At 37.7% G+C, this 17,619-nt stretch overlaps 1 protein-coding gene across 2 annotated transcripts; it reads right to left on the bottom strand.

The window, feature by feature from the left end:
• Positions 1-1,303: 1,303 nt before the first annotated feature.
• LOC120802071 (protein phosphatase 1D-like) lies at positions 1,304-9,059 on the bottom strand. Of its 2 annotated transcripts, XM_040149513.1 has the most exons (7): positions 8,343-9,059; positions 5,824-6,052; positions 5,487-5,611; positions 5,185-5,366; positions 4,730-4,957; positions 4,299-4,386; positions 3,073-3,180 (listed from the first exon to the last, which is right to left on the bottom strand). In XM_040149513.1, the coding sequence occupies exons 1-6, from the start codon at positions 8,857-8,859 to the stop codon at positions 4,303-4,305; spliced, it is 1,365 nt and encodes a 454-aa protein (XP_040005447.1). In that variant the 5' UTR covers positions 8,860-9,059; the 3' UTR covers positions 3,073-3,180; positions 4,299-4,302. The 2 variants fall into 2 exon arrangements, with proteins under 2 accessions (XP_040005448.1, XP_040005447.1); XM_040149514.1 differs by lacking the exon at positions 4,299-4,386 and having other exon boundaries at positions 1,304-3,180.
• Between the last annotated feature and the right edge of the window lie 8,560 nt (positions 9,060-17,619).

Genomic DNA, 17,619 nt, shown 5'->3' on the forward strand with positions numbered 1-17,619 from the left:
ACTGTACAAAAATTAACAAACTGCTCTGTAGTATAATTGGAAAACATTAACCATATGGGGCAGGTTTAGCATGCTGCAGTGTGAAAGGTAAAATAACACTGGGGTAGAACTGAAGGTGCATAATAAATGGTTGAAGCTGGGCCTTGGCCACACTTACACTGACATATTCTAGAGATTCTCACCTGTTTGGGTCCCAAACATGTATAAACATGTGAAAAGCACCTCTGACTCATTTGTGCTAAGGCAACCATGACACTTTTATGTAAAATTAAGGCAAACAAATCAGCTACAACATTAAGTGAGCTGCCATATTAACATAAGTTAGAACTTTGATAATTTTGTATTTATACGTACCATGACTTGGGCATTTACTGTATTCAATATACATACCATCACGTGTTTTATTTGTGGATTAAAACACAAACTGCAGATGCAAACCATACGAGAACAAAGTGGAAGACATGTTCAAATTGTAATAGTGCCTAATAGACACTTAAAATGAACCGGATGCTATACAAATAACATCAAGGGCAAAGCAGACTCTAACCTGCCTCCCACTGAGGTACAGGTATTAATCCTGGCTTTTACAGTACGAAGACACCCAATACAGTTTAAATAATATTGAAATAATACAAACACAAAATGTACCCCAGACACAATTATGGGCACCCTTCACTACTACTTGGTTGCAGAACCTGTGGCAACAATGGCAGCCTCTAAACATTTCTTGTAGCCATCTAGAAGCTTCTCGCACCTGTCTGCTGGTAGTCTCTGCCATTCTTCCATTGCTAAGCGTTCAAGCTCTTTTAAGTTTGCAGGAGTCCTTTTTGCAATGGCAGATTTCAACTCTGACACTGGGTGACACATTTCGCTCTAAAATGCCTTGGTAATCTTCTGATTTTGTCATTCCTTCGATACATTCAGTGTCTCCAGTACCAGAGGCAGCAAAGCAGCTCCACAGCATGATAGAACCTCCACCATGTTTTACTGTAGGTGTTCTTTTCCTTATGGGCCTCATTTCGTTGCCCATAAACAAACTGATGCACTGCGTTCCCAAAGAGCTCTGCCTTGGTTTCATCTGTCCATAGAACATCATCCCAGAAAGACCGTGGCTTATCTATGAAAGTTTTTGAAAACATTAGTCTTGCCTTTTTGTGCTTTTCTTTCAATAGTGGTGTCCTCCTTGGCCTTTGCCCATGGAGCGCTACTTGGTTTAGTGTACGGTTTATGGTACGGGCTGAAACCACCACTCCAGATGGCTCCAGGTCAGCCTGAAGCTCTTCAGATGTCTCGTGTGGTGCTATTCCACAATCCATATCAACCTTTTCAGAATTCTCTCATTGACTTTCTTCTTAGCTCCATGTCCTGGAAGTGTCTTAAAAGTTTTATGATTATGAAACTTCTTCTTAACATTAGGAACTGTTGAGAGAGGGATTTCAAGATCTTTGGAGATTGTAGCCTTTTAATTGTGAAATACTATTTCTGATGCTCTTAGACACCTCTCATGTCTTCACCATTGTGAAAAAGAAACTGGAAACAATCAGACCCATTTTATGCAGTAAAACCACCATTCATTAGTTAATTCAGGTCATGTGAACACTGAAAATTAAGCACAAGTGAGTCTTATTTGGTTTCTATTTTGTTTGAGGAACTATTTTAAATTCATCAGAAGGGTTCCAATAATTGTGTCCGGGGTTCTTTTTGTGTTCTAATATTTCACTATTATGAACGTTTTTTCTTTTATTCAGTAACTTTGGACTTTTTATTAAAATATTCTCGTTATACCAAATCGGTTCACTTGCATTTATTTCTGAGGCCATTCTGAATTCTGACTTAAAATTCATATGTCTGCCTCCACTACTTAAACAAATGTACTTCTAGAAAGGCCCATGGATTGAGATGATAAATGGAGGTGCTTGGTATGGAATGATATGACTTTCCAGTAAAGAAAAAGGAGTACCATTAAAGGGGCAGTTCACTCAAATCACACACATCTATGTCTATGGAGAGATACCGCTATGGTAAGTGAGAGAGTGTATTATGTTTTTTTTCTAATTTGGGTGAACTAAGCCTAACACCTCCTCACAAGCTATGCGTAAGATTCACCAATTAGCTGAGTAACAGTTGTGTTCATGACCTCACATAATTAGCCACTGATAAAGAAACAAATGACGCAAACCATATGAGATGAAAACTAACTATCAACAATAGGAGCATATTTCATCTTAGAGGAAAGATCCCAAACACCTAGTGTGAGGTATTAACCCCAATTAAGGAACGACTGACGTGCTATAGCATCCAACAAGTCAAAACAATATAAAATAGTTAATTCATTTAATAAAAATCTTGACTGGAAGATCGCGCACATGACTATTATGGTGAACCGGTGTTAAGTCAGATCGTAGTGATCAATCTTGTTCAAAATACCTAATTTGGATATACTGTACATACTTATAAGTATGAAAATAGATTGTGCAGATTGAACAAATCTAAAATTTAAATATTGAATTTCCGAACACTAAAATTTAAAGAGGGGGCAGGAAGAAGGGCAAGAGGAAGGTTAAAACATTAACACTTCTACAATCTAAAATTTTTCACATATTTACAAAAACTAAGATTTTGTATAAAAGTATACATCTAGGAATAGGCCTGTTGCACACCTAGTACATAAGCAAAATTGACATGATGCAGATTATCCTTTTAGTCTCAGGGCAAAAACACTTTCTATTAAGACAAGATTCAGCACACACACAAGGCAGCGTTGTGGTGCTGTGATAGGATACTCCGTTCCTCAGAGGAGCTTCGTTCTGTTTTCTGAGCATGAATTTGACGGGATTGTTCACTTGGTACTTTGCTATGAGGTGTCTTCTGGGGCAAACTCTTGTTGGGGGAACGGCCAAGCCGACGGTGAGGACGTTCAAGTTCAGGGGGGATGTGAAGAGAACGGCGGGACCTTTTTACTGGAAGAGCAGAGGGACCACAGTCCGTTTGGTTTGTGGAGTCTTGCTTTTCGAAAACATTCTCTGAACCATCTGAGGGGGGCAGTGTCACCCTCACAGTGTCAACATCAGGTAAGAGCTGTGCAGTGGCACAGAAGGCTGCCTCATACAGCCCAAATGCCTGCTCCAGAGTCGTGGAACTTTCTCTGAATGGGGAGGGAGCATTCACTGCATCACTCCGCTGAAATAAGGAAAATCAAAAAATTGAATTTTATTAAAATATAACTACTCATTATCATTATCTAATTATTACAGTTAATTACTAATAAAAGTCACATTTATGTATAAATGTAAATTAATAGAAATCCTGTCATTTTTTTGTCAAGAATAAAGAAAAACTTTGAAACACAACTTGCCATTCATCAATCTAACATTAAAAATGAGACACACAGATGAAAGCTGTTACAAATGACTCATGGACTAAAGTAATGGAAATAAACAATAGTTTAAAACAATATTGGATTAAGATCAAATGATTCTACATTGAGTTTTAGGTGTGCTGCATGCACAAGGGAAATGTGGATTATAGAGAATGTGGGCAGTAAATACTGACAGTAAATATAGCCCATTTTCGACTGAGGAAGGCTATAGGTGGGAGGTTGGGAGGGTAGACACAGTCATAAAGTTCTCGGGCTATTTGCTTCCATCATTATTTTTAAAGAAATATTAGCATCAATGAGCATTTTCTTACTGGCACTTTGACTTAGCTTTGCAAAATTTAACAATTGTATTATATATTTTTATATATTTGCTGTATTGGTGTTTTTAGCAATACTAAACGGCCCGACCTACAAGAAGTTGACTGTGCATTGGAAACTCATGCTTTAGTAAAATGACCTGTAATGTGTCAGCCATTGGTTACTCTACCTAGGAATAACATGGCTTTCTCTTGTGCATCAATTAAAAGGGTCTGGCAGTTTGTTTTTTAAATATGCAAAGCAGCCTTTTCACTGTCTCCCTCTACTGGCACCCATGTTACTTTCTTGCCTTAAGCTTCTTATCTCACTTACCTCACTTACATGAATGACTTTGGGGGATAGTTTGTTTAAAAAAGTAAATTATCTACACCTTTATTGTGGGATTACAACATTTCTACTACTGAATCTAATAATACCAACATTTCCAAGCGGATTGAGCTAACAGTCTGTCAGACGACTTTGTCATTTTTATGTCCAAACAGCTAAATTGTCGCCACCAGGCGCAACAAGATGAGCATGGCTATCGAGCTCATAAGTAATTTAAGTCATTGGCTTGGCATGTTGCCGACACTTCTGATACTTTTTTGTAACGAGCAGTCACCTCTCTACCACTCCAGGCATGTCCATCCCTCATGTTCTTCTCCATATATTTCATCTTCTTCATAAAACATGCCATCCTCATGCTCCGCCTGTTGGCCCCGAAAACAAAAGAGTGATTTGGTGAACCAGTGGTCCACTGATGGAAATTGTTGGTGTGACCTTTGGTGTCTATGAACCATCATATTTTAACTGTGAAAGTATTAAAATGACAATAAAAAAATGAACTGGAATATATAAAGGACAATACAGTGAATAGCAAACAACATACAAACACACAAAAATATTCCGTATATTTTTCCATTGTCAGAATGGCCCTGAGGTACTTTCCCAAGCAGTGACCGACTCTGCGTTTGGAAAATATCTGTCATTTTTCCGTATGATTTCCTAATGAAACAATACAAAAGTAGGATGCAACAAAGCTATGGCACTGACCTTTGGGACCTCACATGTGTTATAAGGAGTTCCTGGGTATGGAACATGGTCAATTCCGGTAGCCATGTCAACAACAATCTCATCTCGATGCATAGGGATAGGGGGTCCTCCGCGCTCCTGCAGGGCCAGAACGATAACAGTTGTGTTGTCTGCACGGAGCATGCGTTCTTTCCAAAACAGTAGAGCTGTGCATCCCAGCCGGCGGGCGCAAGACATTCCTTTCGGTCCCTTAAGAAATCAACGGAAGGAGACATAAAATTCACGTTTAAATTCTTGTTGATATCACAATAATCTAAATCCCATTGCTTCTAGGCTCCAACAAATATGAAATCTTAGACATTTTATCTTCTAAAAAATTGTAACTATTTAAAATCTAAAATTACATTTGACACTGTGCAAAATGTGGGGGAAAAAAAAAAAAAAAGATACTGTGCATTAGTTGTGCCATTACGTACCACCATTTTATCATGGCTATAACACATATTAACAGCATTCTTGGGTGGCATCATATTCCATAGCCCATCACTGCCGAGGATGATGTAGCGATGTCGTTTTGGGTCAAGGGTCATCACAGTGGTATCAGGCTCTGGAGAAACCACAAATTCCCCGCTGTAGAAATCATAGCTCCAGAGATCACCTGTTAGCAAATAAGTAAAATATATCACTTTTGGAGGATTATTACACAAAAGATACGCATTTCCAAAATATAACGTAATTTTTTTGATGGTAATTCCAAGAAAAAAGGTGCAATCTTTACCAAGGGATCGGGCCACAGCCAGGAAGGGGATCTGGTCAATGACTGTACTCCTCCTCACTGGGCCATTATGGGTCAGTCTGGGCCTCTTCCACACAACACGATTCACCCCAGATTTCTTCATTACACTACAGTTACAAAACCAAAACACCAAATACCAATACAGGCCAAAGCTTTTAAGCCTGACTAAAATGTTAAAGGAACAAGTTCAATTAAACATCTGTCCTCCATGTAATGTTATTTGGCTATCAGACATAGCCCCTGACCTTATAATATAATTCAAACTTGAGAAATATTTCCACAGAAGAAGACGTCTATGCAATCCTTTCCACCAACTCACCTGCCACCCAGTCGTTCAATCCTTTCTTTTTCTTTAGGAAGTTCAGGTTTGTGGTCTTGTGTTACTTCAAGAGCCTGGAGCGTGATATCTGAGTCATTTTCTTTGACTCCAACCACTACCGCTGAATCCCCTACATGGGCAACATACATGTGAGCTCCACGGATCACAATCACGCTGGCTGTGGTGCCTGATGTACTGGGCAGGCCAGTAATAGTCTTTGGCCACTCCGCTGTAAGGTGAAAAGATAATTAAAAGGATTCAAAATGATTAATGTCATCTTTAAAACGGTCCTACCACAAGGTGTTTTAGCACACACGCAAAAAAAACATGTTAAATTAAGTTCAGCCTGTCAGTGAGTCAGAGGCAAATGTGCTCTTTTGAACCTGCTTAACTACAAATTTGCAGCAGCTTCACAGCCTGTTGCCTTAAGAGCAACCAAGAGAAACTGTTTGGGTCTGTATCCCTCTGTATCTGTACTTAACACTTTACTCAGTTATACTGAAGCTTCTTACATCATCAGCAGGAGTTTAATAAAAGTAAAGTAGCACCAAATTGGCTATATACACTGCTGTGCAAAACACCTTTCATACACCTCAGATGTTGACACACTTATCCATCATGCAACACCCTCAAGGAGGCATCTGATTGGCCCCAAATGCATTTTGAAGCATGACAATGACCGGAAACATACAGCCAGAGTCATAAAAAACTATCCACAGCTACAGCAAGAGCAAGGGGTCCTGCAGCAGATGGTGTGACACTCACAGAGCCTTAATCTCAGTCTGGGATTACATGATTACATGGGGTTGCAACTAATGATTATATTGATTATCGATTAATCTGCCAATTATTTTCTTGATTAATTGATTATTCATGTAGTCTATTAATCATCAGAAAAGAATGAAAAATACCTGGTGAAATTTCCCACAGCCAAATATGTTATCATCAGATGTCTTGTTATGTCAGACCAACAGTCTGAGTTAACTATTATGAAAACGATGAAATCCTCTCGTTTGAGAAGCTGGAAACAGCAAATGTTTGGGATTTTTCCTTAAAAGATGACTAAAAGAATTATTCAATTATCAAAATAGCTGCCAATCGGGAATTGATAGGATTTTATTGATACCCATGCCAATATCGATTCTGCTTTTCGGCCGATTCTTTACTGATTACCTATGATTCCTGGTTAATTTTATCAGTTGCTTGGAACAACATACCTGCCAAGCAACTGAAAAACTGAACAAGTGCACCAACAAGTCCTGGTGTTGTTTTAAAGGCAAAGGGTGGTCACAGCAAATATTGATTTGATTTAGTTTTTTTATGTTTACTGCACTTTGTATGACATTAAGTGATAAATAAAATCTTTTGTGGAGATTTTTTTTTTAAGATCCTCACTGTACCTTTAGTGCCTAAAACTTTTATATGTGTGCACTGCAGAGTATTTCATAATAAAAGGACAATGCATTGTGTTTCTGTTATATTAAGAGTGAAGTAAATACATACTCTTTCAGTAACAGTGACGTTAAAACCTGGCCACCAGCATACTACTGCAGTCAAAGGCATGAAAAGGGGCAAGCCAAAGGGTGAACCCAGCACCAAAATGTTTATGTTTATATTTATAACACACACACACGCACACGCACACACACACACATATATACATACACACACACACACACACACACACACACACACACACACACACACACACACACACACACACACACACACACACACACACACACATATACACATACATATCCATTATATATATATGTGTATATATATATATAATATATATATTATATATAATATATATAATATGATATATATAATATAATATATATAATATGATATATATGATATAATATAATATAATATAATATATATATATTATATATGTGTGTATATATAATACATATATATACACACATACACATACATATATATACACACATATACACATACACATATATATATATATACACACATATACACATACACATATATATATATATATATACACACACATACACATACATATATATATATATACACACATATACACATACACATATATATATACACACATATACACATACACATATATATATACACACATATACACATACACATATATATATACACACATATACACATACACATATATATATTATATATATACACACACACACACACATATACATAAAACCTATTATGTAATATACATATAACCTACTATGTGACCAGTGGATCAGTGTAGGTTTGTAAAGTGTTTAACCTTAAATCCGCTCATATCTACTGCTATGATGAAAACATTCATCACTTGTATTGTAGGGCTCATGTCAACTCTGACCACTCTTTCCTGGTCAGATGGAGGCTCACATCGTTCTTTTTTAAACGGGGGCAGTCGGCAGAGGACAGTTTGCCATAGAACACCTACAGCAACAATTATGAGCAATAGACAGCAATAAATATGAGGGTAAGAACTACAAGCAAGCTTAACTTTGATGACTTACGTAGCTCTTTCCACATAGCATGATGACAGGCGATGAACCCTTTCCGAAGAGCAGCACACACTTCACTGTGATCCTTCGACCAGAACCCCCGCTGCCTTTTCAACAAATCCCACAGATTTTCCTGTGCGAAATGTGCAGCTTCCCGGCCCCCGTGACCATCGAAAACAGCGAAAAACGCCACGGACTTACGAGTGTCGACTACATGCTCTGCGACTTTTTCGTCTGTTACCGGTGCAAGGTTGTTGCCACTGTCGTCATTCGATAGACTCTCCACCCACATTGCAGAAGCTGGACCAGATTTGGCAGCAACGTCATGCTCATGTGTCTCATTTTCAGTCTGTTTGGTGGGCTCACTCTCCGTTTTTCCGTGTCCTCCATGTCTCTGCGACTTTGGATAATCGTCGACTGGCGACGCCGTCGGCTCGTACTCGATTCTTATCTCGACAACATCCTCCATGTATTTCCTCCCTCCTTGCTCGGAAAATGCACTCATACGAAATATTATTGCCTCGTCCATGATTGTGAGCGCCTACGCGTAATTATCTAAGCAATTAAAGGGCACATTTAGTCGCTAACTATAGCTTGCAACCTAAATGTTTGAACCGATTTTGCCGCGATTGTGTGGCCGAAGGCTTCCTTCCTTTTTGTTTATCTTCTCCGAGACGTCCCACTGTACGTCTTGACGTCATGTTTTCCCACCTATCAATTCAACAACTACGCATGGCAGGCCTGAATGTTGTGCTGCCTTTACCGGCACTCTAAAACATTGTGATAACGTGTAGCGACCTCATTACAGGCCACAAGAAACTGCAAAATGGTCTTGAATGTGCCCCCTTCCGTGACTCGCGTGATGTTACCATGCTCAATCAGTCGTAGACGAATCTCAGCTGCCTTCATATGTCCTTTTTCATTATTACGATAAATTAAGAGAATATTCTAAAATCGACTCTTGAAAAGATGGGGAGATCTTTATGTAGCAAATTTTTGCACAGAATACAGTCCCGTAAGTAAACAATATTTAAAGACTTTTTTTTTTTTTGGCTGTGACTATGGACTGTATGGTTGCGACAGCTATGTGTCTATCATTCGCAAATGTATCCCTGGTTTCAGAAGCAGTATTTAAGCTTGTATGTAGCTTTTATATGCTGGGAAAATTACCATTTGTCATTACAGTGAATTAAGCTAACTCAAAACTAAGCTAAACCTCTCTACCGAGACCCACTGTGATGGTAAACCAATGCTTGACAGAGAATAAGTACACACTTTTTTCTTTCTTTAGCAAAACCTTATTGCCTTGTTATTTTTTTATAACAAGGAAATGAAGTTTTCTTCATATTTTAAAGTTTATTGCAAAGTGTTACGTATAAACAGGTTTGAAATGAAAATGTTCAAAGCTTTGTAATTTTAATAATCAACATATAGACACTTGAAAGACTTGCATTTTGGTTTGCAGTCTGCTTGACATGGACTCGCCCCAAAGGACTTCAAACTTAACCTCAGCCTTGCTCAGACGTCCTGAATTGTCTTGAATGACCTCACACTTGAACTTGCTCATAAAAGTGTTTTGTTTGTACTAACTGAGAGTGAATTTGAGGCTATAGGTCTTCATGGAGGACATTTTTACATGCAGGAAAAGCATGTAAAAATGTCAGGAAAAGCACAGGTGTAAATAATGAAATAAATGGTGACTGAATTCCATTTAGATGCTTTGTTTTCAGGGTCCTGGTATTGTGTGTGCTGTCTGACTGTCACACAGCCATGGCTTACTAGGGTACTTGAATAGAATTAAGCCACCCTTAACATTATTAGTACCACTTTGGCTTTTCCCGCGATGCCAAGTCTGTTTTGAAAAAGGCCAAACCTGCTCCTCCACCAGTGTCAGATTAAGCAACAACTACTGGAGAGCAATCTACACCACACCCCAGCTGTTGTTGAGGTGTGTTGGCCTTGCTATTACTCTATGTTAATTTATTGAATGTGGTTTATAAAGATATTTCCATTTTCTTGTAGCTGTCAAGATGATTTTAATTGTAAGCTTCTAGTCCAGCATTTGTCTTTGATCTGTGCTTGTGTTTCTTGTTGGCCTTTGTGGTAGGGATTTTGTGTGTGCATGTGTCTGTTCTGGTAATTGTGCAGTAAAACATCTAATCTCCCAAGTGGGGTGCAGGAAACTCCACAGCAACTGAATATAGCAGTTTAGCACACATATGACTCCACAGTTTGGTACATTAGCCTCTGTTACAGTCGGACCTGGTGCGCACTATTGTAATAACTTGAGATACTCATTAAATCCCAAAATTATATGCAAAGCAAGTGTTTCAGGCTGATGAATGTATAGATTCATTTAAAATCACAGTAATTCATTTTGATTTTGTAGTACAGCACAGGTGTATTCATTTAACACCATACTTGTCGTCCTATTGATAATGTTAATTTTTCATGCATTAAGTGGCATTTACTGGGGATTTGCAGGCATGGATGAATGTGTGCTAAGTATAAAATTACACTTTCAAAAGAAAAGGAGATGGACCATGTAAAAAAAGAAAAAACTGTTTTCATAAAATCACACCACAAGAAACTGTGTGCATAGTTTGGGGGTTATTACTGCATATTTTGATGTGTTTGCATGAGCTCTTTCTCAAGTAGTGCTACAGTAATGCCAGGTGGTGGCAGTGTTAATCCAGTCAAATAAACTTTTATTTTTAATCTTTTCCCCCAGTTCTCACAGAACTAAAACATACTGTATGTTATACTGTATACTGTAGGTATATACTGTATATTAAACTTTTCATAAATGGCATAACAGCAGCACACATGCATCTATTTTATCATGAAAAAATCTAACAGGGATCTCATATGTGATACCTATCACTTATGTTACATGTTGTTGTGTATGTTTACTAACGTACTGTTGATGTGTGTGTGTCAGAATGCATTAATGCCTGAAATAATGCTGTTTTTATTCCATAAACACAGGTCTTTGTGGAAGTTCAGAAACATTTCCAAATCATTGTTTTGTCTTGTAGTGACCACTACAGAGAAATTATTGATGTTAACAAGTCACTGTCTTACAAAATAAAATGTATGCAAGATCATTGAATCTCTTTCCAAAAGAAACAACATTCATGCATTAAAATATTTCTCATTTAGACCTAATGGAATCCTGAAACCAAATGGATTGCTCTCAGCACCTTCTCGGCTACAGTTAGGTCCATAAGTATTTGGACAGTAACAGAGTTTTCACAATTTTGCCTCTTTACACCACCACAATGGATTTGAAATGAAGCCATCAAGATGTGATTGAAGTGTAGACTTTCAGTTGTAATTCAAGGGGTTTTTCAAAAATGTTGCATTAAACATTTCAGAATTACAGACATTTTTATACATAGTCCCTCATTTTCACTAACATAATTATAAATATTAGGATTATTCGGATGAAAATCCTTTGCAGCCAATGACTGCCTGAAGTTTGGAACCCATGGACATCACCACATACCGAGTTGCCTCCCTTGAGATGCTTTTCCAGGCCTTTTAGCTGCCTTCAGTCGCTGCTTGTTTGTGGGTCCTTCTGCTCTCAGTTTTGTCTTCAGGAAGTGAAAAGCATGCTCAGTGGGTTGAGGTCAGGTGACTGACGTGGCCATTGAATATTCAATTTCTTTGCCTTGAGAAGCTCTTGGGTTGCTTTCGCAGTATGTTTTGGGTTATTATCCATCTGTACCGTGAAGCACCATCCTCTCAGTTTTGCAGCATTGGGCGGAATCTGAGCAGACAGTATAGCCTTATACACTTCAGCATTCATCCTGCTACTTCTATCAGCAGTCACATCATCAATAAACACCACTGACCCAGTTCCATTGGCAGCCATACATGCCCAGGCCATAACACTGCCTCCACCATGTTTGACAGATGTTGTGGTATGGTTTGGATCATGAGCCGTTCCTTTCATTCTCCATACTCTTCTCTTCCCATCATTCTGGTACAAGTTAATCTTGGTTTAATCTGTACAAAGAATCTTTTTCTAGAGCTGGGCAATCTTTTTTTAGAAGTTTTCCGGCAAAGTCTAATCTGGTTTTTCTGTTCTTGAGTGTTGCCAGTGGTTTGCACCTTGTGATAAATCCTCTGTATTTAAATTCATGAAGGCATCTCTTGATTGTAGACTTGGACAATGATACACCTACCTCCTCGAGAGTGTTCTTGACCTGACTAGATGTTGTGAAGGGTTTTTTCTTCACCAAGCAAAGAATTCTGCGATCATCCACTTCAGTTGTCTTTCATGGTCTTCTTTCATGGTATACAGAGTCAAAATTAAAAAAATAGTGTCACTGTCCAAATACTTATGGACTTATCGTACATGCTTTCCTGGTTTCTCGCTTCTGGATTTCTCTTCTTCTTTCAGGGAAAATCTTTACATCTGTTTCCCTTGTGTGTATGAGAGAGAGAAAGAATGAGATAGCTAGAGAGTGAGTAACAGAGGGAGAGAGAAGATACACATCTACAAGTGGAGAAATAGGAATTTCCCGCATTATGCTTTCCCTCTGTGTCTCCATTCCTTCATTTCTTAATACCCGAGGCTCTGACCTCGACTGTAACCCTGAAAAACCCATATTTTAATATCCACACTTTCTTTCTTTCTTTCTTTCTTTCTTTCTTTCTTTCTTTCTTTCTTTCTTTCTTTCTTTCTTTCCGTCTTTCTTCTCTTTACTGTTTATGTCCAGTCGTCTGAGAGGTCCTGTCTGTACACAGGCCACCATTACAGATGAAGAGGCAAAGGGATTTTCATGTAAATGGTGTCAGAATGTCATTTTCAACTGAAGTTGCTGAGAAAATGAATTCCTGAAGACCAAAGAGATTACCAAGGGGCAATGACACCTAGATTGCATTCTCACAGTTTCCCTATGCAGCTCTCGTATAATGGTCCATCCATGAAAATAGCTTTGTTTGGCCTCCACACTGTGTAGATGCTGAAGTGTCAGTCAGCCCAACAAAAGAGGGGAAAGGAAAAGGGACTCAAATATTACCATATAAATGTATGGTAATACAAACACTGGTCATTCTTCGATATGAGCAAATCACAGTTAAACTTAATGTGTGAATGTGTGAGAGAGCAACCATTTTGAAGGAATTTGTTTCCTCGTCAGTGTATAGTCAGGTGTAATGATTAATTGGTGAGGGTACAAGTTGTCCAGGATGAATAAATCATATTTGGAACTCAGTATACCTCAGGGCTGGCCATTAGTCTATGTGACAGATTTACCATACAGCTAAAGAACCAAATATTAAGACCACAACCAATAATGGAACAGAACAAAGAGAGGCTAGGAGCAAGGGTCAACAGGTTGACCTCTTTCTTTTTTCGTTTTCTAACAGATTGAAAACACATCAGGAAAATGCCAATTGCCAACACTTTCACAGAGGTTAGTACAGTGTGAGGGCTTATCATCTCACTGCTACTATTCTTAAATAACATACTTGTGAGCACTGATATAAATTTGAGATCATAGATGTGGTTACTCAGCACTAAAATATTTCAGATCTATCATTATTACATATCAATGAGATGTATAATTATATCTGTATAAATATTTAAGTAATATGAAGAGGTTATCTCTGTATATATCTACTTCATCACCTTTTATAAATCATGCTATTTGTGTTCTAAGATGGTCATGGGCTTTGGAGGAAAAATGATTAAGAATTGATTTGCTTCTGTAATGACTGTTTTCTTCATTTAATAAATACAAAATAAATAATTTTGATTCGGCAAATGGAAACATATTGTCACTGAATACCAATGATAACACAATGTTTATCCTCATCCAGAGTTTGATGTAAATGTAGAGCTATCATTCATGGGGGCTTAGTGTTATATTATGTAACATGTTTTTGCAGTAACCATGACAATGGGTTACATTAAATAATGAAGGTGAGGGTGAGAACAGCCATGTCAAAGGTGACAAAGAGCAGAAATATATTTAATAAAATATAAACATAATGTTGCTGCTAAACTGCTTTATCAACGTTTCAGTATTAAAACGTTGATTAAATAAATTAACATACATTGGAAATGGTGAAAGAGACGTCTATTGAAAGGGAGGGATAAAACATTAAGCAATATCTTGCATCCTCCAAATACAAAACATATTTTTTTATGATTGGCTGTCACATACTGTTTGTCTTTGTGTATCTCACCTAAGATTCAAACCACAAGTGACTTGGTCACTCTGACCAGTTAAGCAACATTCTGGCCTTAGAAGACCATGTTTCCTCTTAAGATGATTATCTGTCCAATGTCACACTCACAAGTCTGCTCCCGTCAGCATGATAGACGACCATGATATTGACTTGAGGTTAATTCAAAACCTCGCCGCTGAGTTTGATGAAGGATCACGATAAGAGCGCTGCTGATAAGAATGCAGTTGAAAAGAAAATCGTTTTGGGTCACATGCCCTGATGCCCCTCCATTGCAGCAACAGACTCTATACATTTACCCATCATTTTTTCACATAAGAATTATAGGTTAGCATACCTAAAAGCCAAACACCATTATGAATTTATGAATGCTGTTAATCTTTCTTATGTGTGTTGGGGTCCAGGGTATATTCAGCAAGTCTTACATCAAGCCCTGTGTTATTGTCAGTTAGGAACAAATGTATGAATATGGAGTGGATTATGCCTGAACATAGACTGATCTTTCCACAAACTAAATACAAGAGGAATTAGAAGATAGGATTCGTGGTCTCTTTTAAGCTTCTTGTGACAACAGTAATGAAACTAAACATGTGCTGTTTGGATGTACTAAATGTAACACAAATGATACCTTGACAAAGCAGCTACGTATTTGCCTGATTTGGGTAATTCACTGAGCCGCTCACACTGCTGTACATGATGGGTTGAATTGAATAAATAGCTGCTGAATAATGCTGCGGATCAATTCTTCTTTCGTTACACACATCATTACACAGAAGAAGATGCATTCATCAGTCATTGTGGACAGTGTTTTCAATAAAATAAAATAAAAAATCTATTATTGGACAATCTGTTCATTCGATCTGAGCACAGGTGAACTTGTCATGAAAATTCCACAGGGGTGTAGATAGTGGGAGACAGTTGAAATTGGAAGAGTTCCACAGAGACGCAAGTCAGTTGGACTGAAAACTCTCAAATTTCTGTTGGTGAAAATGTGTTTGTCTTTACTATCTCTGTGATGAATTGGGTGTTGTCTTGCACCCCCACTGTATGCACCTGAATAGGAATAAGGGGGAAGCAAAAATAAATGGGCAAAAACCATTTCAATTTCAGTCAGCGAAAGAGACAGAGAGGCAGGCTGGTTTTGCTGCAGGTAAATGTAGACCCTGTGGGATACCTTTCTGCAGATCGTGAAGAACAGCACAGGGATATATCCCATATCGCAACAACACACTATATTCTCTACCCATGGTTGCAGCTAGCTGGAGCTGTGATGCATCATTTGGAAAGCCATCAAAAACATACTGTATATAAAATATATATATAGACATCTGTATTTATGTATGTATATCTAGATTGTGTCAAGCGATACAATACAATGTTGATGCTGTTACACAGACACACTGTAACTAATCAAATACACCGAACTGTAAATTAACACACTGGTATACCAGTACACGTAATGACAGCATTTAGGAGAATCTTAACATATAGTCCGTGATGTCCCCAGTGACTAAAAAAGGACAAACTGCAAAATGAGAATTAAATATTTTCCTGTCTTTTATTAGTCTGAGGAGATAAAACCAAAATGATAATTTTATTGTTGAAACTCAGCATTTTCTGATGTCCTTCAGCGTGTGAGTTGTCAGGCTTAAACTGTAAGAGTAAATTGTCTGAGTACAGCCTTAGGACCCTGAGGATATTGGACCTAGGTTGCTGCAGAGGTAGGTTTGTGATTTGTATGCACCCCATCTGATAGCGTCTCCTGGATCACAGATGGATTATTTAGGCTTTACCTTCGGCATAGGCTCCTTCTTTTGATTTTTTCTTTACTTTGCCTTGATTTTTTTTTTTTTTTTTTTTTTTTTACAGGTCTACAACATATGTTCTTTTTTTCTTTTTCTCTCTGCTCTCATTGTTGGGAGCTTGGATGCCTAAAAACACACAGTGGCAGAGATTTGGCTTTACCAGAGAAAACGGAACAATAATACTGGATGAATAACCTGGAGGGGTAAGTTGTGAAGTTGTACTCATTCATATTAGTGAGGTTTGGAGGGTAATTTCACTGTTGTGAATGCACATGTTTTTGCCGTAGGTGGCTTCAGAAAGAATTGAATCCCTTCCCTGCCCATTGATTCATGCTGGAGCAGATGCTGTCCACGTGCTGTGGTGCTGAAAGTTATTTGTGGCTAACACAAATTGCCATGAATGTTATTTGTATTCTGATGATTGCATGTTGTCAAACAATCAATAATTGCAGGGTATACCTCCGATTATCCATATATTAACTATGACTGAAGTAACTTTAAAAGTCAAGTCTGTTCCATAAAATGATAATAGAATATTTTACTGTACTAAAAAATTAATTATAACTTAATTTCACTATTACATCTTAAACAATAAAAGCTCAGTCAATCATATTTCTAATTAATTTGAAATTAGAGGAATGAAATACAATGACATGCATATACTGAATTGATATGATAATCATATACTGTGAATGTATATTACAAACTATACATTTTTTTGAAAAAAGGTAAAAAAAAAAAAAAAAACCTCACAGTGTGCATTTCTACAAATCTGGATTTCAGCGTTTCCTCTTTCTATGATATCTGTTTTTCATTTTGTTTCTCTGGCTTCTGGTTCTGAAAATCCTTCAGTGGTTTTGAAAACCCTAAAGGGATTAAGGTATGGATGTGCACAAGTAACAGTTGCTAGAGTTACAATCAAACAAATCCAAAGTCGTATCTTAAAGGATCACTTAATCTGGTGGATTTAGTGTGTTTGGCTATACTATAAATTCAAAAACCTTCATTGTAAATATGAAGTCGCCTTTAAAGGACTTGTCTGGCCAAATAAAGGGAAGGTATGAAGTTTTCCTTTCAGTAAGCAGTGAGAAAGTATGATAAGCATCCCGTAGTACTATCTTATGAATAAATGCACTTATTAAAAAATAGATTCATTTGCTGTTAAATCCCTTACTCTGTGAATGCCTTGAACTTAGCCTGAGGTGTGAGGGATGAAACTATGGTTTGCTGCAGTAGGTCATCAATAATTTCTCCTTTCCTCTTGACTCTCAAATTCTTTACGA

This window comes from Xiphias gladius, chromosome 17 (genome assembly GCF_016859285.1).
Source record: "Xiphias gladius isolate SHS-SW01 ecotype Sanya breed wild chromosome 17, ASM1685928v1, whole genome shotgun sequence".
Lineage (NCBI taxonomy): Eukaryota > Metazoa > Chordata > Actinopteri > Istiophoriformes > Xiphiidae > Xiphias > Xiphias gladius.